General features: G+C 40.8%; 2 protein-coding genes across 6 annotated transcripts in view; one reads left to right on the top strand and one right to left on the bottom strand.

Annotated features, from left to right (window-relative positions):
• Nucleotides 1-162: 162 nt before the first annotated feature.
• SENP8 (SUMO peptidase family member, NEDD8 specific) lies at nucleotides 163-10,407 on the bottom strand. Of its 4 annotated transcripts, XM_044438899.1 has the most exons (3): nucleotides 10,214-10,407; nucleotides 7,655-7,779; nucleotides 163-2,445 (listed from the first exon to the last, which is right to left on the bottom strand). In XM_044438899.1, exon 3 carries the CDS (start codon nucleotides 2,401-2,403, stop codon nucleotides 1,768-1,770), a length of 636 nt encoding a protein of 211 aa, XP_044294834.1. In that variant the 5' UTR covers nucleotides 2,404-2,445; nucleotides 7,655-7,779; nucleotides 10,214-10,407; the 3' UTR covers nucleotides 163-1,767. The 4 variants fall into 4 exon arrangements, with proteins under 4 accessions (XP_044294834.1, XP_044294835.1, XP_044294833.1 ...); XM_044438900.1 differs by lacking the exon at nucleotides 7,655-7,779 and having other exon boundaries at nucleotides 10,186-10,407; XM_044438898.1 differs by lacking the exon at nucleotides 7,655-7,779 and having other exon boundaries at nucleotides 10,214-10,406.
• A 171-nt stretch (nucleotides 10,408-10,578) lies between these two features.
• Nucleotides 10,579-27,133, top strand: part of MYO9A (myosin IXA) — a 130,885-nt gene continuing 114,330 nt past the window's right edge. Inside the window, exon 1 of one of the 2 annotated variants that reach the window (XM_044438892.1) lies at nucleotides 10,579-10,667. The gene's annotated coding sequence lies outside the window, so the exon portion shown is untranslated. Of the gene's footprint in view, nucleotides 10,668-10,705; nucleotides 10,919-27,133 lie in introns of those variants that run through there. The other variant, XM_044438891.1, reaches the window with a different exon arrangement.

The following is a 27,133-nucleotide window of genomic DNA, read 5'->3' as shown; positions in this document are numbered from 1 at the left end:
TATGGATAAAGAAAAGAAGTTTCACCTGAGCCCTTCTTGGGTTTGCCATTTCAGGGCAAGCAACTCTACCATGTAGCTCTCCTTCCTCATCCAGCTACATAGATGTCCCACACCACACCTTCCCCAAGAGAACAAGCACCCTGCTACATTGAGACAAACTCCTTGAAGTGAAAATTCTTTTATTAATGGTTGAAGATTTTCCCAAACACATTAAAAGTTGTCATTCCTTCTCCATATAAAAATCAGAAAATGATAAACTTCTTCTGCCCCAACAGTGACATAAACTAGAACTTGTTTCTTAAACACTTGCTGTGTTTTATCTTCAGTGTTAGAAGACTGTAAGTGGATAAGGCAGCAGCCCTTGGGAGTAAAAGCAGGCTAACAGGAAAAACAAATGATACAGCTTTTTTGGCTTTATCACCCACACAGGTATATAACCCAAAAGGACAGGTTACCTTCTTCAGCAGTCCTAGGTGCACAGCGGCATGAGGCAACCCTATGTTGTCCAGCAATAGGATTTCATATAAGCAACCAAGTATGCTGTCAACCCTAATACTGCTGATCTCAAATTAGTAAGCAATAGAGACAAGCTGGGAGACATGTTAAGGAACACGCAGTAGCGGGGCATACGGCCTCTTTTCCTACCAGGGGTTTTTTAAGGCTACCATCTCATGTAAACCTACTTAAGCCCAGTTCAACATAGGTCCAAACAGATCATGCAGTAAGAATACCAGCCTGCTTCCGCAAATGACTGAAGCAGAATGGCATCTCTAACCTGACACCTTGCTGTTCACAAACCTGCAAGTCTCATGAAACTCAAATATTCCAAGTCCTCGCTAGTTCCCAGTAAATTCAGATATGCAAAATAACATAAGCATATCCCCAAACCCTTAGGGTTCAGTCCTTGGCATAGGAACTAAGTCATATTAGACTCACTTTCAACTAAATATGTTTTAGGCTGATTTATTTAGTGTACTTTTAAGCCACTTTTCTAGGCCAAAAGTGCTCAAAGTGATGTACAGAAGTTTAAAAAAATAAACACACACTCTCATACTTAAATTTCTATTTCTTTCCCTTCCAGATATTGAGAGTGGAAAGCCTGGGGTTTCATAATAGCTTCCATTTAGAGGTGCATATTTCTAAGTAATTCATTGCATGATAAGTAACAGCAAAAAGAATAGCCAGAAACTGAACAAAAACCAAGTCCCTTTTGCTATCAAGAATTCTGTACATTATAGAATTTCTGTTTAGTCATCTCTATAGTGTTCCCTACACAGCCGAACTCTGTACAGCAACCAGCTGTTTCCCTGCAATCCCTTTTCAGAAAAGCAGGAACAAAACCCCCATTTTGACAGATTCTGAAATAAGCATGTTAGTGGTTTAACAGCATCATACCAGCTTATCTCACTTCCAGAAAGTTCAAGCATAGTTTTGGAAGAGAACTGCTGAAATTTGTCACAATTCAATTCAGGCAGAAATATATTACGTTGCTGACGTCACTGAAACTTGATCACACACAGATGTATAAAGAACTTGAGTGCTGTGGAAATGTTGTAGATATAGGAGAAGGGGGAAATAGCCAGAGCCATAACTACCATAGACCTTAAGTCGTCTCCTATGACTCAACGCTTCTAATCAATAGCAGAATAAGGCAGTGCAAAAATGCAGAGGTAAATACATTCTTTCTCTAGGGAAACCCTGTGAACAAGCTTCCTTCTTCAGGCACAGGGAGCATGATGAGAAGGGCAATAGCTGGAGACTGGCTGTTCATTTCTGAGAAAGCTTAGCAATGAGTTTCTTCCATTCTTCTCGCTTGCCTGTTACGTATGAGGGTGTGAGGAGCTGTAGCACAGGCTCCTGCTGTCCTTGGAAGTATTCTTGACACAGAGCTTCTGTGTTGCAGATGACATACATTCCACAATCGTAGCTATTCTGCTGGGCCGGAGCCTTCTCCTCTACAAAGGCAACTTTGCCTCTCTTGCTGAGAAAGGCCTCCAACTTCCCTGCTACCCGTCTGGCATGGGCAGAGTTGCTCCTGCTCTGAGAATCATAGTGAGCAAAGCAGTTTTTATCTTGGAAGTAAACTAGTAGGCTCCAGTGGGTGCCACCAGCAGCCTGGTTGGAATTGTCATTGATTACCAGAAACACAATTTTCCTGTGAGGGAGGTTCAGCGGCTCAAGAAATATGGCCAGTTCCTCCTGGCTGGTTGTGCATTTAATGAACTGAGCCACCTCAGGACCAATGAAGCACACTTGATCAGTGAAGTCCCGGAATTGGTCATTGGCAAAGTACTCAAAGGCAAACCCAATGATGCAGTCATTAAGCCAGCAGGGAGGATCCAGTAACAATACATCAGATTGTCTTAGCAAACTGTCCATGTAACTGAGGACAACAGGGTCCATTCTATGCAGGCAGAGTCACAGCAGCCAGAGAAATTCCAGTGCCTAAAATTATCAAGAGTAGAAAGAAGAGTTACGGTTAGATGAGGTCGTGCTTTTCCCAGTACTGAAGATCATGAAGGCAGTCATGGACTAATATCAGTCAATCCATTGGGGTCTTTTAGCCAATGTCCAGTTATGCTAACCCCCACTCCCTCTAAGGCATAGCAACAATATGCAGAAAGGAGACAGGAGTTTCGCTCCTTTGTACTGGCTTATGCAGTAGGTAAGAAAATGGGAGAAGAAACCTGCTATTTCTTCTCTGAACCTCAGCGTATGTGAGATAAGTCCTGAGACTTTTATGTATAGGACAGGGTATAAAAGTTTTAAATAAATTAACAATATCTTGAATTTTTCCCTAACTCTGTGTTTGGTGGTGAGCCTGAGAGAGAGGCATGGATATCAGGAGTAACAAACAGAAAGACTGAGGTTTCTTAGCATCTCCAAACCTCAGCATCTGAGAACTTCAGAGAGAAGTCTCACCAGAGGGCCAGTAACACTTCCTGCAGCAAGCAGATTTGGGGTTGCCTTCAACTAACTAATATAAAATGAAGAACCAAGTTATTCAATAAAAACCAAAGCAAGAGAGGTAGGCTCATTTACAGTCAATCTATCTTAGTCTAACCTACCTCACAGAACTGTTGTGGGGATAAAAATGAGGTCCTTGAGAGAAATGCAAAATATAAAATTAGACAAACACAATACATTCATAATTAAAAGGACAAAAATAGGGTCCATATTTAGAAGTAGTATCCAGAGTAGTACAACAAGCCACCATAAAAGGTAACGTTCTAATTTAGTCTGTGTGTATTGGTGTTGAATCTCCTCTATTCTGAATCCTGTGCTAGAATTGGCAAAGTTATGTTTGTCCAGCTCATAGTACCAGAAATACTACCTGTTTCCTCCTTCTAGCTAGACAGAAAGGCAGATGTGTATGTGTGTGCCCGTGGGAAGTCACAAGTACCAAAAGACTTTTATTCATGACCTTTCGTAACTATTACTCATTCTAAGAGGCAAAAAATGATTTTGTGTTCCAAGATCCCCAAGGCAGCATGCTGGGAGACACAGTCCAACATAGCTGGAGAGCACCAGGTTGGGGAAGGCTGGTATGAATCTATTTTAGCATCATTAACTGGTTCCTTTCACAACCAAAATTATTTTTAAAGCCAAAGTGGGAGTCAGCAATTAAACTACATAAAGTACCATAGCAACTCACGACTTACCATTTTACATTCTTTACTGAACAATTCCTGAGTCTGCCTTTCTTCTAATAAACCCACTCTGCAGCAGGAGGGAAAATCCCATCTCTGCCTTCTCTTTGATTCAGTAGATTTTTTGCATGATTTGCCTTCTGGTTGAAACTAGACATGCTGGGCATGGATCTGCTACCAAGAATGACAGCCCCTTCCAGAGTGTTCTGCCTGCTATAGATAGGCACACATACATAGCTTCCTATTACCCACCTACCCCATTTTTCAATACCTGACAAAATAGCTAATGATGTGAAGCAGAGACAGAGAAATATAATATGCTGCCATGAAAAGTATGCCTAGATATTAGTGGAGGAGGGGAAAACTTTATGCATGGCTGTAATTTTAATCAGCAGTTCTGTATCTGGGTTAACTACAGCATCCAACCAGTCCATCCTATTTGTCTAAATTGCAGGAAAATGGGAGAAGATTCCGGAGTGCTTCTATTATGAGTAAGATGTATTAAAGATCAATAAGAATTGAATAGAGAAAACATGCACTAAGCATTTGCTATATAAAGTGGGTCTATGACAATTGGATTTAAGGGCATCTTTTTCTAACTGCTGTTAGGAAGATAACTTTCTTCATTGCCGGTCCTGAAATCAGAGACGTGCAAAGGGAAATTACAATTAGATCCTAATACATATTTACTTGGAACTAAGTGCCACTTAGCTCAGTAGGGCTTTTTCCTCAAACGTGTGTGAATTTGATTGTAGTCCTGACATTATCTGAGGCTCCATGTCCTTTAAATATCACCTCATGTCAACATGCATTTGATCCAACCTTTAGAAAGGCACCATGAAGAGCAAACATGTCCTTTCGCATGATTCAGTGCAAGCCAGGGAACACCCATACTGCAGCAAGAACAGACTCACATGTGCTGGTTTGTTTACTTGTCAGGAAGGTGTAGGAAGGTCCTCTTAACTGCAGTGTCGAACTATTTAGACAATCAAACCTAATGACTACTTCATTTCCAGATGTGTAGCAGTGGCCATCATCAGTAATTAAACAACAATTCTAATGAAAGATAGTTAAGATTGCAAGGAATGCTGAATCAATTCCTTGCATTAATCTGGATTGCACTATGTGTATGGCAGATATTTTTGAACTGATTTTTTTCATTTTTTTCAAAACTGTTAAAAAATGACAATATATATGTGTGTAGTTCTTTATGAAAAAAAAAGATCACATTCAGGCAGTATGTCTGTGAAAGCTGTTCAAGAACTCAAATGTGAAATTTGAGTTACATCCCAATGTTTGGCCTCTGTACCAGAGGGTTAAAAAGTGGCCAATGTAGTACCATGTTTTAAACAAGGATCCAGAGCAGCAATAGAAATTACAAGCTAGTTGGCTTAATGTTTGTTCTGGACAGAGTGTTACTCGAGATAAAATTATGAAACATACAGAAAAAGAACAAAGCTTGCTAATTTTAACCAATATGGCACCTGTAAGTTTTGCCTTATTAGCTTTTTAGAGTTCTTTGACAGTGACAATGTGCGTGAAGGTGATCCAATAGATATCATTTAGCTTGTCTTTCAAAAAGGCTTTTGGCAAAGCCCCTCAGCAAAGATACTCAGCACATATGAGGTAATTTCTTATGGATCAGTAATTTATTAAAGCAGAGAGCACAAATCAATGGGCAGCTGTCACAATGGAGCAATGCAAGAAGTGAGGTGCCTCAAGGATTTCTGTACCTGCACTTTTTCACACACTCATGTTGTGGGCTGGTTGTGCATTTTCCCTTGTTCATAAACAACAAAGAGTTGGGGTTGAACAGTGAGGTGCCACGTTTGCTGACATCATCAAGTTATTCAGGGTGGTACAAACAAAAAGAGATCTTTCCCAATTGGGTGATAAAATGGCAAATGCAGTCCAAATTTAGTATGTGCAAAATTATGCACACGGGGGCACAGTGAAAATGTTAAATTAGAATGTGACTGCTGTCAAAAAAGTGGATTCCATACTATAAAAAAGGGACTGTAAGTAAAACTGCCAATGTTGTGATACCTTGTGCACACTGATGGTACAACCACACTTGGAATATTGTGTACAGTTTAGTTTGCTGCATCTTAAAAATGGTATTGTACCACTGGAAAGGTGTGCCAAAGGAGGCTCAAAGCTTCCTATGAGGAAATGTTACAACTGACCTTTTCTAGTTTAGAAGAAGAGTGTGCATGAGGCAGATATAATTTTATAAACCTGTGTTATATGTCGTGTGGAGAAAGAACAGACCCATTTTGCTCCACTGCTCATCATTCTAGAATCTGAGGCCATTCGATGAACATGTATGGTGGGAAATTCAGGGCAGACAAAAGGAAATACATCTTTATATACAGTCCATAAGTAAACTATGGAATTCATTGGTACAAGAATTGTCCTTCATGTTAGAAGGATTTAAAATAGGAAGGATAACAGTGCTATACACCTAGAGAACACTAGTTATTGGGCAAACTGTAATAAAGAAAGAATCATGATGGATCAGGGGCAGCATCTCTCTGAACACTGTAAGAGGGCCATTGCCCTTGTGCCCTGCTTGTGGGTTTTTCACAGGCATCTGGCTAGCATTTATGGGAAATAGGATGATGCGTTAGATAGCCCTTTGGCCTGATCCAGAAGAACCCTTAATGTTCTTGTGGTCTGACTCTTTAGATTACTAGAGTAAAAATTAACAGTCAAGCTTGCACAGAATTAGTCCCCCATCTTGTTGTTTGCTCAACAACATTCGATCACAGAGCAATGCAGTGTATTCCCCCTACCCCCTTTTGGCTCAGAGCAACTAACTGGCAATTTTTTGAATGTATTATTTCTTTCCAATAGCAAAGAAGGGCTGCTCATTTCTAACTATTAGCTGTTACTTGAAACCTCTTGACAGTGAGTCACCACATGAATCCCACATCTGAAGAAAACCCTTGTCAGACACCAACTCATTTTCCTAGGAGCTACAACAAAGCACTTCATATAAAGTATACAGAGAAAAAAAATACAGCCTACAATTATGAAGCAGGCAGAGGGGTGGGGAGGCATGTAAGAACTCTTTTTAGATCCAGCAACTTTCCTATAAGTTGCAAAGAAACAGAAAGAGGTCACTGGGGACTATATGCCTATTTTCGTAGCTACAGTTGGAATTCAGCAGCTTCACCTCACACAAGTCCTAGCCAGCACAGCCAATAGGAACTCTTGAGAGCTATAATCCAAAGTGTGAAGTTGGGGAAGCCTGGTTTATATGAAACTGCCTTTTGCCGTCGGACCACTGGATGATCCAGCCTGCCATTCCTTTCTCTGGCTGGCAGTGAATCTTCAAGGTATCAAGTAGAGACCGTTCTCAACCTTGATGTTTGAAGCCTTTGCTTACAGGTGCCCCAAACTGAACTTGGAACATTCTCCCAAAACTCAACCCAGAACACAGCTTGAGCTTAAGACCCTTTCTGAACAGAAAGTATTTCTGAAAAGTGCTTGGGCTGTACTCCTGGTAAAGGCACAGGGTCACAGTATGGGTTTGCCATTACATCTGGCTATGGATGCTCAAGTGTCCTTTATGACATGTGGCGTCTTTCACCAGCTAGGGCTGGTACATTAGCTTGTGAGCCCTTCTGGTCAGAGATAGCAAGGACACAGTTGTCCATTTGTGACGTATCCATCACACTTGGATTGCTGGAATGAGGCTGCCTTTGAAGATAGTTTGGAAACTGCAATTTGTCCAAAATATTGTTGCTTAGATGGCTAAGTGGGACTGGCAGAAGAGGGCATATGTTGCCAGTTTCAAAATAGCTGCATTCTCTCCCATTCTGTTTCTGAATACAGTTTGAACTGCTGGTTTTAACCTGTTCTTTTTGTGGGTCACCATGGCACCAGATGTAAAGTGGATGGCAATGGGCTGGAGAACCTTTTGCCTGTGGCAAATCCATTTGGCGTTCTTTTCAAATTTTCTGTGTAATGCTCAAACTGCAAATGTTATGCACACTTACTTGGAAATATGTCTTCCTTGTTTCAGTAAGGTTTAATTTTGGATTTTAACATGAATCCAATGCAAATTTACTCTCTCTGGGTTGTTCAGGGTAGCTTTTTGCAGAAAAACATGAAGTACTGTCACCTTAAAGATTAACAAATTTATTCAGGCACAAGCCTATACCACAATATATATGTTAACATGAAAAAAGAGTGCTTCTTTTCCCCCACCCCAGCTGCTTGCTTCCTATAAAACTATCATCTTTCTGTGGGCTGCCTATTGTTTTTATGTATCACGAACTGTGAACTACTTAATATGTCATAACTAGGACTAATTATGCTTTTAAAAGATACTTTATAACTAGAAAAGATGCAGAAAAGAACAACCAAAGCAATCAAGGGGCTGGAGCAGCTCTCCTATAAGGAAAGGCACGTGCAAAATGACCTGGTTCACATGACGTAACAACCTACTGTGAATAACTAACTATGGTTGGTTGTTGTGGTGGCCAAGCTTAGACCAATTCCTACACACAGTTTATTTTTGAGGTGTTTACTGCTATGGATATTGCCTCTCCCTTACCATTCTAAAGGAACCCTTGAGGCAGGAGAACAGGACTGGGCAAGTGGAGTCCCACTGGGGAACCTGTTGCTACATATGCTCCAGCCCCTTCCACTTTCTTTAAGGCCGGATTTTTAAAAATCATGAAAATTTAAATTTTTTTGGATTGGGAAATATACACAAATTTAATAGCTAGGAAGTAAATGGAGGGAAATCTGTACCACGTCCCTGAGTTTCCAACTGCTCCAGAAGGGGAAGTTATTAACCCACACTCTCTTTTTTACCGAATTTTCTTTAGAGATTACATCCTTCTGTGGTCAATGTAGTTTCCTGACAGTTCTTTAAAAAACGCATAACTTCATCTATATTTATTTCATTTCCATACTGTCCCATAATTGGGCCCTCTGGGCAGTTTACAAGTTTAATAACATGTAACAATACAATAATATTTAGATATGCAAAAACAATAAAAGCAATATAACAAATGTTGACAACCTCCAGCGTTAAGGTAAAATTAATGCACAGCATAGCAGCAAATATAATAAAAACAGAATAAAAACATATCTTTTAAAATACCTGGAAAATAAAAAGGTTTTCACCTAGTACCAAAAAGAGAACAAGGATGGATAGCTCCAGGTGCAGCTCCTTGGGGAGCGTGTTCCAGAGACAGGGTGCAACTGTTGTGAGAAGGCCTTTCTCCTAGTATCACCTCCTTCCTTTTGGAGGAGGTTCCCTTTTCAGGTAGGAACATGCGGAACAAGGCATTGCTTCAGATAACCTGATCCCAAACCATTTAGGGCTTTAAATGGTAACATCAGCACTTTAAACTGGGCCCAGGCTTCGACTAGCAGCCAGTGCTGCTGAATCTTGTCAATTTCTATTTGTTAGCTATTGCAAGGTCTGACAGCTGAAATGTACAAAGACACTGAAAGGCCTACAGGTAAGTACATAGTTGTTTACCTGCAAAAGACCACCAACAACAATAATTTTAAAAATTAATATTGCAGAAGAGAGCTGTAAAATAATTTAAAAAAGAACTCAGGAGCACATTTCTGAGGCTCTAAAAAACAGCAGCAGCAAATGAAAACAGGTAGCAATTAAGGAGAGGGCAGGACAAGATGCCATGAACAGCATTAGGATCCTGACTGGAAGACCAAGGGGGAAGGAGGGTTAGAACAGTAAGTTGAATTGTCTGTTGGGTGCACCATCAGTTGCTTGTGGGCATCCTAGAAACATCTGGCTGCCCACTGTATTAGATCTTGGCCTAGATCTGACAGGACTCTTATGTATTTACTTATATTTCACTCACAACTCTTACGTTTTTGCATGGCCTTGGCCATTGTGTTTATGTTCTTTTCAGTTTTATACTTCGATACTTTAAAACCGATTTATTAACAAGTTCAGCATGTAAGAGCAAAGAGTACAAATACAAATGTCTTGCAACAAGGTTTCGAACAAGACTTAAAACCAAATTGCACGTGCTGATTTAAAAAAACCAGCTAGCGTGCAGCATTATAAAATCGGGGCTCTTTTGCCGGGGTCCAGTCTGGATGGCAAAGGACCCCCCACCCCACCCCCCAGCGCAGCGACTGACTCTCCCAAAGGACCAAAAGGGTGCAATCGTCAAGCCGTGGCTCTACGAGGGGGAGCTCTGGGTTCTCGCCCCCATTCGACCATGAAACTCACTGGATGACTTGGGCCTCTCATCCCATCCTAGCCTACCTCACAGGGTTTTTGTGAGGATAAGTGGAAAGGCACTGCATCACGTGCCTCGCCTCGGCCTCCCTGCGTGAAAGGCGAGGGGGCGAAAGTAACTAAGAAATACTACAATCCAAGAAAGGAAGCGCTCCTTGGCGGCGGCCTGTCGCGAAAAACGAGGCAACCAATGTGCGCACCTCGTCACTAGCCTCTGAAGAAAATGACCATTACGCCGCTCCTCGGCCCCGTTAATCATCTCCGGACCGCGAAGCCGTCGCTTCCCTCGCGCTTTACCTCACAACGCATCACTCCGCACTCTTACCTATCGCCGACTTCATTCTTTCCGTAACGTTCTTGGTTGTTACCGGCGGCCGTAAAGCAAGTCTAGCCCAGCACCCGAGTGCCGTAAAACCGCACCTTCCATTTTCAAGCGCTCCGCCTCCCTCCGTGGTCAGAACTCAGGTAGAACAAGGAGGGGAAGGAAAGCGGTTAATTAACATACGGGTCCAACGCATCTGGGCGGGGACTCCATACGGCCGCTGCCTGCTCGAGCGCGCGCCCTTGCTCGCGCCCGCGCCCAAGGGAGTGAGCCGAGGCGAGCCAGCCCTGCCCCCTCGTCTCCCGTTTAGGTGTGTGGGCGGGGCTTGGCGTGACGGTTGGGGCGCGGCCGTTGGACGGAGAGACAGAGCCGCGCGCGTCACGTCAGCTTAGAAGGCGGGCTCTGGGCGAAGCCTGGCGCTGGGAAGTGTGAGGAAGAGGAGGCGGAGGGGGAGCGGGTGAGTGCGAGGGACGGAGATTGACCGGAGGGCGGGCGCTGCGCGTGCATGTGTGCGGGAGAGACGGAGGCGCGGCGGCGGTTCCTCGCGGAGTACGAGGGCGAAGAGAGCGGACCTCAAAGCGGCGGAGGCGGAGACTGCGGCGAGGTGGTGGTGCTGGTGGTCGCCCCCCCGCCCCGCCCCTCCCCGCCCCGCCAGCCTGAGACGAGGGCGATAAGCCGAGGGATGCGGCTCCCCCGCCCGCCCCACAGGTGAGCTGCGAGCCCCTTCCCCGGGGACCACCTCCCGCCGCTGCGGTGCTGGCGGCACGTCCCTCCGTCCCTCCTCCCCAGCCGCCTGCCGTCTCCCGAGTAGCCTCTGCAGACGGCGATGAGGCGGGGGGTGGGAGAGGGAGAGGGAGGGACGCCCCGGAGCTCTCCGCGGCTGAGCGCCCTTCCTCCCGTGCTCTCCCTCGCGCGGCTCCCGGGTCCAGCCTCGGCACCTGCGGGCGTCTCGGGAGGTAACTGCCGTGCCTTCCCCGCCGCCCAGCTCGGCTTCCTTCATCTCACGGGCGGAGAGAAAGGAAATGCTTGCGAAGAACGGGGCTATTGGGGAAGTGGGGCTGGGTGGGGAATGCCTGATGTCTTGACAGCGTGGGTGCTTGGGTAGGTTTCTAGTCCCTCGTGTCCTGAGAGGCTGGGTGGGAGCGACAGGAGTTTCGTTCATTCATTCCAGGCCACTGGTAGCTTGCTTCGTTCTCCCTCCCCTCTCGGCTTGCTGGTTCTGCTCCTGGATTCCTGCGCATCTTCCCTGTAAAATGCCTGCGAAGGCCCCCGTTCCTCAGTCATTATATTCTCCCCCACTCCAGTTATTTATTTATTTCGTTTTGAAGCTGCTTGCAAGGTCATGGAGCCTTCTGCCTCGCTACCCACCCCCCATCCCTGCGGTGTGAATGTAGTATGAGATCATCCATTTTCAGAGCCCTGCTACAGTGTCTTATATTTCTGGCAGTGTGTGTGTGTGTGTTTTAATGAAACGTTTGCAATGCATGTCTCTAAGGCTGAAATCTATGCTACAGCTGCTCTGTTGTGATCTAGAAGAGAAGAACCCAGGCTGGATTGGCCGATGGAAATAACTTTTTTTCCTTTTAACATGTTTAGGTGGCTTTTTGTTTCTGACTGTCACATTTGATGGTCTTCACTTCCTTAACGACTTCCTCAGTGAAAACTTTTTATTTCACCTTCATTGTTTCTCTTTGCAAGTATATATGCTAGATAAGAAGCAAAGTGAGACTGTGTTCGATTTTGCTTAAGTGGCAGGGTTTGTGACAGTGGCTATGACTTTGTTTAGTTAGTGTGTCTGGTGTGTTCAGTCAGTGCAGCTAGAATGCTGCAGCACAGGCAAATCTGTAAATTCTCTTACATCACCCTGGAGCACTAAGAAGCTGCATCACTGTGAGCAATTAATAAAGGATACAACAGAGTTCTTCTTTTCAGGGAATTTTCAGCCTGATTATGTGGTTGAAACAGTCGAGATAGTTCAGTAAGTAGAGCTCGTATCCTTAAAACTTGAGCATGTGATCATTTTTTGTGAAGTAACCTAGGAACTTGTTTTCAACTGTGAAAAAAACCCCATATATAAAGCCAGTAGTGTTTGTGTTAAATCGTTCAGTGATGACAAACTGTGCAATCCCTATTCTTCTCTTTGCCATGTATATGCACTTAAAACTATTGGAAAGGCACTTCCCTGCTGTAGTCCATGGGTGCACTCATCTCTGTCTTTAGTCCATCTGGGGGAAAGAGTAATGCTATTAGTGACATCAAGTCACCTTTCCCAATGGCCTTACCATTTCTTTCTCTTTCTGGTAAGAACCACTTCTCTTTAATTCTTGAAGTTTTGTAACTCTACTGTTGCTTCTTTTTTTCAGAAACTTGAGAAAATCATTCTTCAGGTTTGTCATAATAGAAATGAAATTGACACAGCTCTCTTTAGAGCAGGAAGAAAGCTTGCACAGGGCATTCCTCCTCTTATTCTCTCCCTGCCCCCATTCTCTAGGGAATGATTGTACTATTAAGGAACTTGCAGGGAGGGCCCTGCAAAGATGAAACTCAGTTCAAGTGCTTTGCTCAGGATTTCCATTTTTAAAAAATGCTAAATATTCGCATATATCATGGTGGTGGTTAGTGAAATACTCCATTATGGCCAGTATACTGTATCACTGATCATGTTTCTTTGAGTTACACGTTATATTATCTTTGGTGAGCAACACATACAAGGATTATTCACATTAACTGTTCATATTAAACTCACAAAAAGAGAAACTGCTTGGAAAAATTTGGAACCTTAAAGTATGAGTAATGTTTGGGTGTTTCATTTTGATTCTGTATTTATTAGAGCAATGAACTAAAGATGAGTTCATCTGCCTGTTCTGGTTCTTATACAGTACTTTTGCCATCCCTGCTCTTTGCTGTATATTCTATAACCTTATTTCCATCAATGCACAATTGTACTCCTGTCAGCTAAAAATGATTAACTTGGTCAGAAGTCAACAGAACAAGCATCAATTTGCAATGATGCTGAGTTATTGCAGCAATGATGGCAACTGTACAGTGAGATATTGTGTTAATTTGTAAGACTTATCTGACATTTCACCTGAGTATTTATTCCAGGTCTTTATCAGCCAATACTTAGGAAAAAGTCCTCACGAAGTGACATACACAAAATGAATGGAACAGTGGTCCATTAGGCAAACCTTGTCAATATATAGCAGACACAGAGAACTGATCTAGATGAGTGAATCTCCAGTTCTTGTTCTGAAATGCAGTAGTAAAAATGACAGCCTTCTGTATTGAAGGGGCCAAGTGAATGTTAAGTGGAAGGAAGTTCCATAATGTGGGGCCCCTATTGAAATGACGCTGTTTCTTTAGGATCACCAGCCTAACTGATTTTATCATCAGGCATATAATTAAAACCTCCCAACACAGACCTGAGACCACAGGTAGAGGCAGTTACATTAAATTAACTTGTTCCCCAAACTTGTAGGGTATCCATAAAGGTAGCCAGTCTAGCAATCTGTTCAAAAGTGATATTGGGAACATAGGAAGCTACCTTCTACTGAATGAGTCTATTTGAACACTGACTGGTAGCCATGGCTTTGCAGGGTTTCAGGCAGGATTCTTCCTTAGCCCTGCAGATCTGGGATCTTCTGGCCCTGTTAAGCAGCCATATTTAGCCCCAGTTAAAGTTTGCAAGGCAGCACCATGTAGACAACACCACGGTATTCTAGTTTGGTGACAGTGCATTAATAAGAGAGACCAGGTCTTTCTAATTCAGGTAGGGCTGCAAGCTTGAGATGCGTGAAGGTTTTTACTCCTGGCTATTACAGGTAGTAGTAAGGAGAAATCTTTTTTCAGTTTGTATTACCATCAGGACCATCTCATATAAATTTTAAAGCAGAAATGGTTAGGTATTGGCAGTATATAGTTATACACAGGTCTCTTTAGTACTAAATACAGTAGAAGAACTCAGGTTTGTGCCTTTTATATATGTTGTTGGTAATTTTCCTAGCCAGTGGTGTTAGAATTGAAAGAATTCCTTAGAGGGCCCAAGGCTTGTGTTTTCCAGCAGCACCTCCTAGTTGCTAGTTGCACATCTCAAAGCTTGGATGAAATTGAGAGGCTTGTCAAAAGCAGTTTCTGACACAGCATGATGCCCAGCTGTTCAAATAAAGAAATGTCAAAAAAAACCCATGGGAATGCACAATCCATTAATCTTGACTAAAGAAGTTTTTAGGATACTGGCCATGGTTGGGTTTCATAGACATTTTCTATGTTAGCGGACAAATAACTTAAATATTTAAGTGTGGCTTGTTTCCATACTACAGATTTAGTTTTTCCTGAATTCCTCACTGACCTGTGTTCTTAATAATGAATATGATCCATCAGAAGTTATGCATTTTTAAAGTAATTTTGGTAGAAAGATAAAACACTTAATGCTTCTTTCTATTCAGTTGAAAAAAGACATAGAAACTGAAGTTTGGGTTATGATCTTTCCCTTTAAAAAATGAAAATGTCAACTGCATGTCCTTAAATTTATGTATTTAACATATAGCTTGTTCCTTCATACTTCATTGTTTAAACCAAGTTTCAGTAAGGTTTCCTGATAGTTTGAAAATTATACCACATGATTTGAACAGTTCCAAAAGCCTATAGATCACTCAAAGAATTAGAACTGTTTATAAGCAATATTATTTGACTGTAAATTTTTCATGAGGCAAAACAAACAGTTTGATACTTTTCTGTAAGCATATTGCTGTGACTATCTTCAAGTGTTGCAGCTGAATTTTTTGAAATGACTCAGTCATGAAATACCATTGACTTTGGTTATTTTGGGATTGTTGCTAATGTCTGCTCCTACAGTGTCATAGCAGCTTTAGTGAAAGTTGTTGTGAAAGGGTAAATATAGAAATGAGTAGAGTAAAAATATTTACTAAGAAGGGAATTGAATGCTTTGTTTCAACTTGGGTCTTGACTAATGAAGATTGTCCTCCCAGTTGTAACTTTGCTGGCATAAGTAGATCTGGAGTATTTTACCTTTTATTTCTCAGGAAAACTTGAGATGGATGGGGGAATTGCATTTTTTTCTTGCATTCATAGCTTGTGAGTATGTGCTGCAGTGATGAGAAAAAGGTGGCAGGCTAGCATCTTGATTCTATAAAAATACTTATATTCTTACATATATGAATATAGTTTTGTTGACAGAGTATGTCTATAAAGACTGGTAGAATAGCACTTTGCACGTAGATAAACTGTAAAAGTATTTTTCTGATGCTTAACTATTAGTGCATAGTGAAATTTTCTTTTACCAGTAAGTTATCTCTTCTCTAAATCACTTGAATATTTAGTATAGAAAGATATCTAATTTTTCTATTACCAGAAGTGTGGTTATTCAAATCCAACCCATGGTGTAGGTTTTTTGGTACAGTATTAAAGAAGGAAGGGATTTGGCCTCTTTCCAAGCTACAGGTTTGCAGTTTCAATTGATTTTTGAGCTTCTGTTTCTGAAATAACAGGGGGAACTGCACAGATAATTAAAGTGTATCATTTGTTTGACATTAGATTAAAAACTAAGCAATTAATTTAAATTAAATATTATTTTTAAAGTTTCTATAAAATTATTATTTATATTTTCAGAGCATTACATTTTTCCTCTATATTTGTTCTCAAAGCATTTATTCCTGATTTGTTAGTTTTTTCCTTGCATGACAGCTGCCTGCTCAAGTGACAGATCCAGTAGTGGCAGTTCCTGAGTTGCTTAACCCCGGAGTTGCTGTGACTGAGTGGGAGCAAAGGAATGTGTTGCTCTGCGCATGCCTTTCACCTTTGCTTTCAATTTAATCCCAAGAATAACCCCTTTCCTTGACTATTTTGTGATGTCCAAGCCACGGAACACTGGGAGCATTTAAAAAACCCTGAGTTAACGCAACAACCCTCCATTTAGGTTTGCTAAGTTAGTTCTGGTTGTTCAACTCCCACAGGTTAAACATCCTGGGTTCAGATGTTACAATTAAATGTGGGAGTGGTGACTAATTGTTTAACCCAGGAGTTGCCATTATATGTGAACCAGGTGTTTGTTGGTATATTATTGTTTAAGATATTCATGCTTTATTTAGAGACAAGTGGTTTAACCCAATATACCCTCTACCTTTTTTGCTATGTGAGTCTCTGAGGTGTCTGAAATAGTTTGACGTGAATCTATATCTGGTTACCATAAAGATATGAGACTGTCTAGGCACCTCATATAAGCATCTTGGCCAAGTGCAAGATATACATTTAATCAAAATGTATTCAAACTTTTTGGGAAAGCAGGCGTTTGATATTCATTGCTTTGGTGAAATATGCATTTTGATTTTATTTATTAGCACTATTGGCATATTTGGGTGTTTTCCTACAAGCTCATGGCTAACTGTATAGCCATGTAAGAATTGTTCATATAGTTTTCTTGTCCTCATTACAGGCATTGAAGAAAAGATAGAGATTCATTTAAAGCAGCAAACTACCAATGAAATATATAATGTATAGTCAACTGCTTCAAAGTTAATACCTTTTTAAAGCCATCTTTTCATACCTTTTTAAAGCAGTGTCATAGTTAATGCAGGAGAATGATGGTTTTCAGGCATGGCAGATTGTTTCCTAGAGATCTTCTTTCATAGAGAAGATCACAAATTGCTAGGCATGTAGCACTGTTCCTCCTGCATGGAAGAATTGGCTCACTCTTTTTGGAGCTCAGAGCCATTGAGTACATGTACACACTTTCTTCCCCCATTTCCACAATGACATTTGGGAAGTGCTTGGAAAAATGTACTGTACCCTCCCCACCAAGTTGCTACCAAAACATCTGTGATTCCAGCCTAGCATACATTCCACCCAAGTCGAATCCCATCTGCTATAAAAGTTATTTGGTACAGTGGAAGAGAATATCAGATGGAAAAATGCTTTTTCTATTTTTTTTAGGGGGTGGCTATAATCCATATCATTCTTTGTAGAACGTTTCACTGAAATGAGTGAGACGCTTTTCGAGTAAACACCCTTAGAATTGCACTAGAAGTAAGCCACAGACAGGCGGCTAGGCTTCTCAGCTTTAGTGATCCTAATGGGAGGGACTTATGGTAATAAATAGGACGGGGTGTGAATTTAACCTAGAATTCTCCATATTCACTCATTGGCCCTATCCTCAGGACTGTTGCTCTTTAAAATGGGATAAATATTTTTCTAGATCTCTGGATGCGTTATTACTTAATTCGTGACATGGAATGTGTATCTGGCAACCTTTCACAACCTGGCATTATTCTACAACTGCCACCATCCCCACCAGCACGACCCTTGTAAGTCTATCACAACTAGACAGCACCAGGTTAGGGATGGCTTGTTTTTGACATAGTTCATAGATTTTGATAACAGCTTTTAGATTTTTTCTGTTTTCTTCCACTTTGCTGAACATACATCAGACACTAGTCATTGAATTAGTAAAACAAAAGGTACGGGTATTCCAAATTTTGAAGATATGGTCCTTGTTATGCAAGATACTCTGTACCAGCATTCCTCATCAGTGGGCAAAGTGGGCATGGAAAATGCTTTGAGTTCAAAATAAACAGTATAGTCCTGGGAAATTAAAATAAATGCAGCACCAGATGTACCAGTAGTCAAGGATTGACTTTAATTTATGGAAACATTTTTTAAAAATGAGATCCAAAAATGGCATATGATGTTCATCTAGTTTTATCTCATGCTGATTAATACATTTTGCCCAAGGCATGGATATTTGTAATCCACTGCTGGTAGAGGGTGGGAAAAATGGTTAACATTTAATGCTGGAAGTTCATTTTGGAAATGACTTCCTATCTTGGAATGTGCATATATAAATTAAACATGTTGATGAAGAAACAGGAAATAAAGGTCAGTATCCTGCATTCCTTCACTGTAAGCTGCCTTCATAACAGAATGCAAAGCCGAAACAGGACTTCCAAGATCATTATGTGATACTTATGAACATTTGCAAGAGATGTTCATGTCTAGGAACATGACTTGTTTATGGGATCCTATAGCTTTGTGGAAAATGTAGTATTATCCTTTTATTCAGAGAAAATAGTGTATTGTATAGGATTGTATTTTGTGCTTTATTAAAGAAAATATTTAACATATCCAGCACAAAATTGTGTAGTTGATACCTAATGGTTTTAATGGAAGAAGTTCATATACTGACCTTGTTCACAAGACCCTACAACCAACCATGGGCTATTTTGCATGAACAAGCCTGATAACTTGTGGCTTGTTTCAGGGTTGCTCACACTAATTCTTGCTTGTGTCATCCAAACCTGGCTGTGTGATAGTATCATGTCCTGAGAGGAGTAGTTTGAAAGTTCCCTGGACAGAACAGCAAAATCCCCTACTACTTCTTGTGATGTGCTTTGTATAGCTGTATATGTCCAAGTCCAAAATCCCCATTGCCCTGTCAAAACTCTCCTTTGAAGGGAACCCTGAGTTTTAATCCTAGCTGTCAAAATTCCTTTATCCAGAAAAAAGGGGTAGGAAGCATTTTTGTACTTTCCCAAGCAGCCTGAATGTTAGGAGGAAAAGCAGAAATTGTGCGCCATGCTGAAGATTATTAGGACTAAACAAACAAAAAACTATTTTTGCAGAGGGATCATAATTCCCACCATGATAACCACAGTGGGGTGCTATGTTGTCTAATCAGATCAATGACTTTCCCAGTCATTTTTAATGATTCTTTAAAATTCTTCTCCCAGCATCAGGCATATCCTGCTAACAAAAATGAGCTCCTCTTCTGAAATTATTTCTTGCTCCTTTATTTAGCTAAGTATTAAGTTAGTGAAATCTGAGATTTATTCATAATGGAATCACAGATTTCAACACCACCATATTGATGTCACTGCCCACATTTCTCAACTAGTAGCCCTCTGTTGGATGCTTCTTTTTTAATGAGCCTTCTGGGAAACTATTTTGTTTAGTTTAATTTGTGTGTAACACAAATAAAACTTCAAAAAACCTGGAAATGTTTTAGGATCTTAAAAGAATAATGCTATTATCTTTGGCTTTGAAAGAGGATGCTTCACAGAATTGCTTTAGCTGTTCCCATTTTACAAAAACACTGTTTTAATAGACTTTAGAGAGAATGAAAAAGAAGAGGGCACTGACTTGCTGTCCCTGTGTAATGAGTCAGCATCTTCAAAAGACTCCAGTGTTCAAGAGGTTTTAACTGAGAACTTGGAATTTTCTTCGTATAGACATTGGGATTTTTAGATATTTCTTTTTTTTAGTAACGTAATGCTTTCCCTAACTGTAATCCCTTTCCCCCACTACATGGCGACTGCATAGTCGAATTGGGGTGAGAGCTACCTGGAATTTGGATGTGCTGTTTTAATGATTGATGAAAAAAACATCATTTATTGTCCAATCTCTGTATTAGAAGGGACTCTCTATTAGAATACTTCAAAGATCTTGATGTTATAGGAAGAGAAAGTGGGCCAGAAATATCCTTATAAGGGTTCTGGCCCCAGGCATTTCTGCCCATAAAAGGTCGTCTTCCCTATGCTCATGGTAAACTGGTCCCCGTAATCTAGATATGGTAGCCACTCTGCACTTCTGTTTGTAGTATTCATGCAAGCTAGTCCTTATCCTATGCCCAGCTAGTTGTGTGTGTCACTAACATAGTAAAATCCTTTGAAGAGCTTCATATAAATTGCAGCCTTGAGAATCTGGTTCAGATGTATATTAGTCACAATATTCTACTCCAGAGGAATCCTCTGGGAACTGCATGAAAAAACAACAGATGTGGTGGTGGTGTACGTCGTCGGCAATATTTTATGTCTTTGCACTTGCGTCTTCAGGTCCAAATCATGGTTCACAAGATCCCTGCTCTGTAATAACCAGGCTAATGGTCTGCAGTATGTTTGGATGAACTAAAATATGGGGTGACATCCCAATATATGCAATGTATTGTTATACCTCCTCTCAGCTCATTTATGGTTGATTTGCTTTAGGAAAGTTGTTTCATATTCTTTACTGTAAATGACGTGCAAGAAAACTAATAAGATAGTCTCCTGGTTTTGCCCAAGATTTCAGTGGTCTAGTCTTTGAGAGCTTGAATAGGATCTATATTGTTGGAGCATCTGCTCACTGGAACTTGTTCCCACTTCAGATTGTTTAGATGCCATTGCTTCTAGAGCTTTTCAAATAAGCATTCCCAAGAAAGTAACCCTGTCTTCTTTATGGAGAAATATTATACCGTAGTTGATTGTGATCTTATACTTTTTATATGGCTTGGACACTTTTAGCAATTTAACTAATTCATAAACAGTGATGAATAAACTCATTAAGCAGAAGGTTTAGAATTAATGTTTCCTGGTATATATAGTTAGTAAGTAGAGCTCATGCAGCAGATGTTACCTGCGACATATGTAAGAGTGCCTTTTATGCGTTCCCATAAGCCTGCTCTGTGACATGCTGCACAGCCTACTCTCTACTTCTGCACAAGCCTGCATGTGTTTTTGGCTAAGTTTCCATTTTGCTTTCTTTGAGAGCAGTGATAAGCTGGACTATTGCTGAGCAGGAACATTGTTTAAAATGAAGTAGATAATCTGCTTCCCTTGCTGCAGTAAGGAGGAAGGTGGGGAAGACAGAGAACTGTTTGGTAGAAAGATAGAAAGTGGGGTGACTGTCCATTACTGGCACACAATGCTTAACAGATTACTTCTGAAGGAATGTGGCTCCTGAGAGAAACAGATGCCCGCAGCTAGTTTAAGACATGGAACACTGTGGGTTGTGTTTTGAGTTGTGGTATTTATGTTGATATAGCAGCATTTGTGTGCTGCTGCTTTGGAAAGGAATGATACATTGTTGGTTTGTGGTTGGAATGGGTGTTTGCTAGTTCTGAGTGTTGGTTGGGGAATGTCTACACCTCTGTGCCTCTAGCCTTGCTTGCTATCCCCTTCAGTTCATGTACCTTCTCACCTTGTCCATCAATCAGCTGTTCTGATCACCTGGTGCCTCACTTACAGGAAGCTTGTGTGTAGGTTCATCTGTTTGGAGGGAATGTGTCACTCTTTTAGTAAGCTTATGATAAATGTCCCATCAAGTGGTGCTATGTGTTGTAGAAGTTATCTATAGTACCTGCTTCATCTGTGGCTTGTACCTGAGCAACACCAGAGCAAGGGTCTGCCTTATTTGAGCTATTCAACACTTATCCTTTAAATTGTATACATGCCATTTTTGATATGGTGCTTCCCTCTTTAGACAATGTTCTTGGCATGTTTGCCATGGAGGCTTAAGTTGTATTCATCAGCAGGTGTACAAACGTCTTGACAGCTTTCTGATGTATCTTCCTTAGGAAGCCTATTTGGGTGATCATTCTTATCCGGTATAATTTTCTCTCCATGAAAAATTGTTTTCAAATGCTTACTTTTGGGAGAAAGATGTTATAGTAGAAAATATTTGGTAATCACAACTGATAGAGCATTAGGTAAAATATAAGAAAGAAGCTTGTCTGTGCAGATTTATTTTTGTAAAATGAATTACCTGTGGAGGTTGTGGAGTTGTTCTTGTCAGACTGCACAGCTTATTAACAATTTCCAAGATAGCTGTAGTTTGAGTATGGTGGTTTTGGTTAAGGACTGGAGTCTGTCTTTAAAGGTACCTTTTGGCCCCAAACACTATGGGGTTTTAGGCCTTTCCCTTTCAGTATCACTTTTTTTGTATTTATTGGACACATGCCATAGAACTGTGTGGAGTAGTAGATGACATACTCATGAAAGAATGCAGTCCCATTACTGTTGGCAAACTGCTATTAGAATAGGCAGCATCATTTGAAATATAGTATTCACTTTATTATTGGCATCAGCTAATTTAGATATATTATTTTTGCACGTGGGCACTCTTTTATGAAATTTGTCATAGCATTATTTTTAAAAAGATAAAGTTTTGCTAGGTATTAGCATAATTCCATTACAGGTCACAGTTAATTAAGATATAATTATATCAGCATCAGTGCTTGAATTCCCAAGTGTCCAATCTCCGGTTTTTCCCAAAACCCTTCTCACATGTAATTCTTGTATACTATCAGCAAATTCATCACACAAATTAAATCCTATTTTGAATGTCAAATGCAAAGTAAGATTGACTTATAATGTCCAGTGGAGATGTTTGTCCAGTAATGGGTTTGGTTAAAATATATTCATTGTCCAAACCATTGAACATGATGTTGGAAGCTGGTTAAAGAACCATGCTTTGCTGTATAGGTTTGACCTTGCCGCAGCAGAACAAATGGCTTGAGCGAATTATTTTAAGGTTTTTTTGGGTATGGGAAATTAGATTGATCTGGAGAAGTTTGTGCTGGTGATGAGTGGTATGTTTGGTGTTTCAGAGGGATGAGTTCATCGACCTGTTATGGGAGTTTCCTTTCCTTTTGTGCTTACAGCATGAAACTGCTCCTGGAACTAGAACATGCTTTCTGAACTCTGTGCATATGAAGAGGAGTTCCAAATAGCCTACCTTTCATCCCATGTACTGCCATGCTATTCTTTTCCCATGTCTATTTTGCCTGGTATAAGGTGAGGCAGTATTTCTTTTGGCCTAAGGCAACCTTTCTTAGCTGGTACCTTCCATATGTTTTGGACTTAAACTGTAGCCAGCATGTGCAATGTTCAGGAATGTTGAGAGTTGCAGTCCAGAACATTGGAGTAATTTATTCTGTACATACGTACTTTGGATTTTACTTTACTGAGATTAAAAACTGCCTGAATTTCATTTCTACTATCTTCTATCATTCTATCTTTTAATATAAGGGTTTTAATAGCCCATTAGTATTGTTAACTTATGTACAAACATTCTACTGCTAGTGGTTTCTTGTTGAGAAGTGAAGCAGCTAATGCAACTATAATGTGCAATAAATGCAGCTTTAAAAATGTATGTGTCATTAATGCTGTGCTTGTGACTGTATTGTCAGAAATGTTTCCTCATTTTTTTCCTGAAGCAATCAAGCCTTACTGACTTTGAGAAAAAGTCTGAAATTGCCAGTAATGTATTGGGTGTGGCTCTGAAAGGGCCTGTTTCTGGTGGCGTGTGTTGGGCTGAGTTAGGTCTAATTATAGACACAAACAGAAAGAAGAGGACAGGGTCAATTAGACCATCCAACAGTGTTTCCTTTAAATTACTAGTTGGAATGAATAGAGAAATATAGCAGAGCACTATCAAAAATTCCAATATACTGTCAGTAGCAACATTTAAATGAAATTTATCACTTGCTATAATTAAGGACTACAGAACAAAACATTTTGCTAAAGTTGCAGTTTTACTTTCCAGTAAATTACAGTCATAACTTTTTTCCTTACCATATTGCTTCCAATACGTGTAGTCCCTCTCTGTCACTTATCTTCAAGATCTTTTAAGAAAATCAGTTATTTTTGATGAGTTCTTTCCAGGGTTGCTGTAGCCTAGCATATTCCTGTACTTTCTGTTGCTACCCAGCCTTTCTCTCATTAACCCTGCCTTCTCTTGCCTGTCTTGGATGGATTAGAGGCCTTCCTATGGACCATGTGTCCTGTGCAGTACATGGCACAAGCTGGTGTTATACATTTGTGCATATAATGGTAAATGGGTTTAAATGTTCTACTGAGGGATGTGGCAAATGAAGCCAATTGAGGAATAATATGATTAGCTCAAATTTACTTATCTCTTTAAGTTGGGAGAAACTGAGCATAATACTACTAAGCATTTGCGAGCACTGGATTAGTATAAAATAGGTTTATGCTTAGTTTTATATTACCAAATAGTGGTTTGAAACACATGAATTTGAAACTGTGATTGTTTTACAACTGAAGCAGAAAACACACCCTTCTGAGATGACCAATGGTTTGGGTACCAGATGTAGGGTCCAGAAGAAGTGAGCTGTAGGTTTTTCTTAGAGCGTTGGTGCCCTGCTGTTTCTCTCTCTTGATCCTACCAATTGTGCTGATGCACACATCATTTAGGGGGCAGGAGGAAGATTGCTTTTGTGAGAATCATTGTCCCTGTTGTTTCCTGAGGAAGAGGAAAAATTCTAGCAGTCTTTTCAATGCGACTTTTCACATTATAATTTAGACGTAAAATTTCTCAGTTTGCTCACCAGGATCAATAACGAAGTGGGTCAAGAAAATGACAAATCTCTTTTCTCAAGACTGACACACATGCTGCCTCTCAAACATAATGAGTTTCTTGGTGAAAATACATATTTGAAACACGGGGCCTTTTATAGGAAGCTAAATGAGAGGTTTTCATGACATGGATCACAATGACCCAATGGTTTCTTGTTGAGGAGTGAAGGAACTAATGCAACTATAATGTGAAATAAATGCAGCTTTTAAAATGTATGTGTCACAACGGTGGTCAGATGAGAACTGAGGAAAGAGTGGGAGCCCCTCCATGTTATACTGAGGAGTGGGAGGTGAGAGATTCCTGCCAGAATGTATCTAGCTTGGAAAACCTCCTGACAAGAGACCCCAAACAAGAACAGAGCCCATATGTGCGATGTGCAGAGACCATGAAGAAGAACTTAATCAGTTTGAAGAATAATCCACACATAATGGAGGTCCTCTAACCAGTAAATAAGCCAACTCAAAAGTTGACAATGCCCAGGAGTGCCCTTCACTCTTCTGTACCCTCTCTGGAGATTATGGATTGGGTACTGATTATGTCCACCTTTTCTCAGATGGGACCACTTAGAGCTGAAGCAGGAGTTCATGGCAGAGCCTGGGGTGGGTGTGGCGGGGGGGGGTGGAGAGGAAACAACAGCATTCCTCTGTACTGGAGATGATGGCTTCTTCTCCCATGGTATAGAATGCAGTGTAAGAGTGCAGCAGTATGAAGATACCTGCTTCCACCTCCAAAAGGAGAACAGGTGAGAGTAGGAACTAGTGGCTGAATGGATCAACAAGGTATTTTTAAGCATTTGCTCTCGTGTGAAAGTCCAGCAGTTAGGCTCCAACTTCGGTGGTAAAAGGTCTTGGGCAGGTCCTGAAAGTGAGAGGGATGCTCCCCAGATGAATCAGCTTGGTGGTCCCTGCCCAGCAGAGATCACACACTGAATGGACGGCAGCTCCGTGCTACTTCGCTAGTCGTAATGGCACAGACTCAATCACATTTACTGCTTCCTACAAAGCACCTGAAACTACACTCAGCTCTTGTACTTTCCATAATGAACTTAAGATTTTGAAACTGATAGTCCCATTTCAATCAGCATAGAACTGTTTCTGGTTCATGCTCTTGGAGAACTATCAACTTACTGTGGTTCAGTACTTTGTGTCTTGTTCAGGATTTTCAGTAGTATTTACTAAAATGGACTATTTATAGCAATGTGTCTGTCATTAGTGTCCCATCTGGACTTCATGTGACTTTAAAAGAACTTCTCCCCATCCCAAACAAATAATCACTGTTCTACTCATTTGTGTCATATATGAAGGCAAGTAGATTAGCAATGAATAGAGGAGGGAATGAACCAAGGAACAGATGGTGGTCTTAGCTTTATCCGTTGCAAATTCTTAATGTGAAACTGAAGTTCTCTCTACTGAAACAGGTTAAAACTTCGAAGTAAACAATAACCAACTGCATAATTTCATTTGTTTTTGTATTTTTAGAAAATCAGCCATATAGGCAGAGTGGGTAGGGAGAATGAGGACCAAGATCGTGGGAATGAAGTTAATGCTTTCTTCCACACTGTGGTCCTAACTAAAATCTCCTAGTTGGCATAGGCATGTCCATTTCCATATACATACCCATGCCAACTAGGAAAACACAATTTCCAGTCAATGGGTAAGATGTGAGGAATATGCCCATGCACACAGTCTGAAGACACAAGCTCCGTATATGCACTTATAGTCATGTAAATACAAACTAGATGGAGGCCTTATTCCAGCGAGGAGAAGGAGGGCTTCGGTGTATGAGCAGACTTCATTCAAGATACTATAAGCAACTGTATTTTTGGTGCCAAAGTAGTCCAGTTAATTGGCATTAGCACCAAGAATTACTCATGCAATGTGGAGCCAGATCTTTAGGGCCTGTCTTTTAGTGGTCATGCTTTGTGAGGAATATGTGATGTGCAGACCATTCTGTTAGTAATAATGCAAAATAAACACCCCTCATGTGCTTGCTTCCCCAGGAAGCTAAATGTGGACTGTAAACATGCCACAGGCAGATGCTGAATGAGAAGTGAATGAAGAAGTAGTTAATACATACAATTCTACTTTGCCTCATATGATGCATATTTCAGCAGGGAAAGGCTTAATTGTCTTATATTCTTTCAGACTGGTTCTGTGGGGTTAAAGCAGGGAATTCCCTCCCTTTCAATTTGTAGGAAGAAAACTTTTCCATAAAGCTACAAAGTTCTTGCTTTTGTTGCATGATCTTGGAGTATGGGATCCAAAATAGTTTTTACGTATAAACAGAATTACAGTAATGGATCATTTGAACCCATCTCCTTTCTCTCCACGATGTGACATACTGACTTGGTTTGCATGACAGCCAATTATTGGTTGCTATTCACAGTGGTTTGTTGCATCATGTGAACCTGTTGCACGTATTTCCCCAGAGTGACCTTTGTGTGGGCAATGAACCATCATGACAACCTATAGCTTGTTTTAGGGATTATTGTACCCTTGCCTTGGAATTGGCTAGCAAGCCCCATGGCAAAAGTGGCAAAGGAGCATTGCCTTTCTTGCCATGGGGCTCCTGCATGAGTGCCAGCTGCCCCCAGGGTAGACAAGCAGATGGTGAGCTCTCAAGAGAAACCAAAGACTTGAAGTATGTTCTGCTGGGAAGGGAATGTTTTGTGGGGTTTGTGCCCTTTCACAGTAAGATCCTTATCTTTCTCCTGTTTAGTTCCCACCCAGGTGCACAATTTGCATTCTGTCTGGACCTGTTTGAGAAGTGCACTTCCGCACA

The sequence above is a fragment of the Varanus komodoensis genome, unplaced genomic scaffold (assembly GCF_004798865.1).
Source record: "Varanus komodoensis strain SLA01 unplaced genomic scaffold, ASM479886v1 scaffold33, whole genome shotgun sequence".
In the NCBI taxonomy this organism is placed as follows: domain Eukaryota; kingdom Metazoa; phylum Chordata; class Lepidosauria; order Squamata; family Varanidae; genus Varanus; species Varanus komodoensis.
Note: the sequence above shows the minus strand (reverse complement) of the source record. Positions and strands in the feature narration are given on the sequence as shown.

Coding starts and splice junctions, on each gene's coding strand:
- SENP8 (XM_044438900.1), bottom strand. CDS start 2,403: ATGGACCCTGTTGTCCTCAGTTACATGGACAGTTTGCTAAGACAATCT.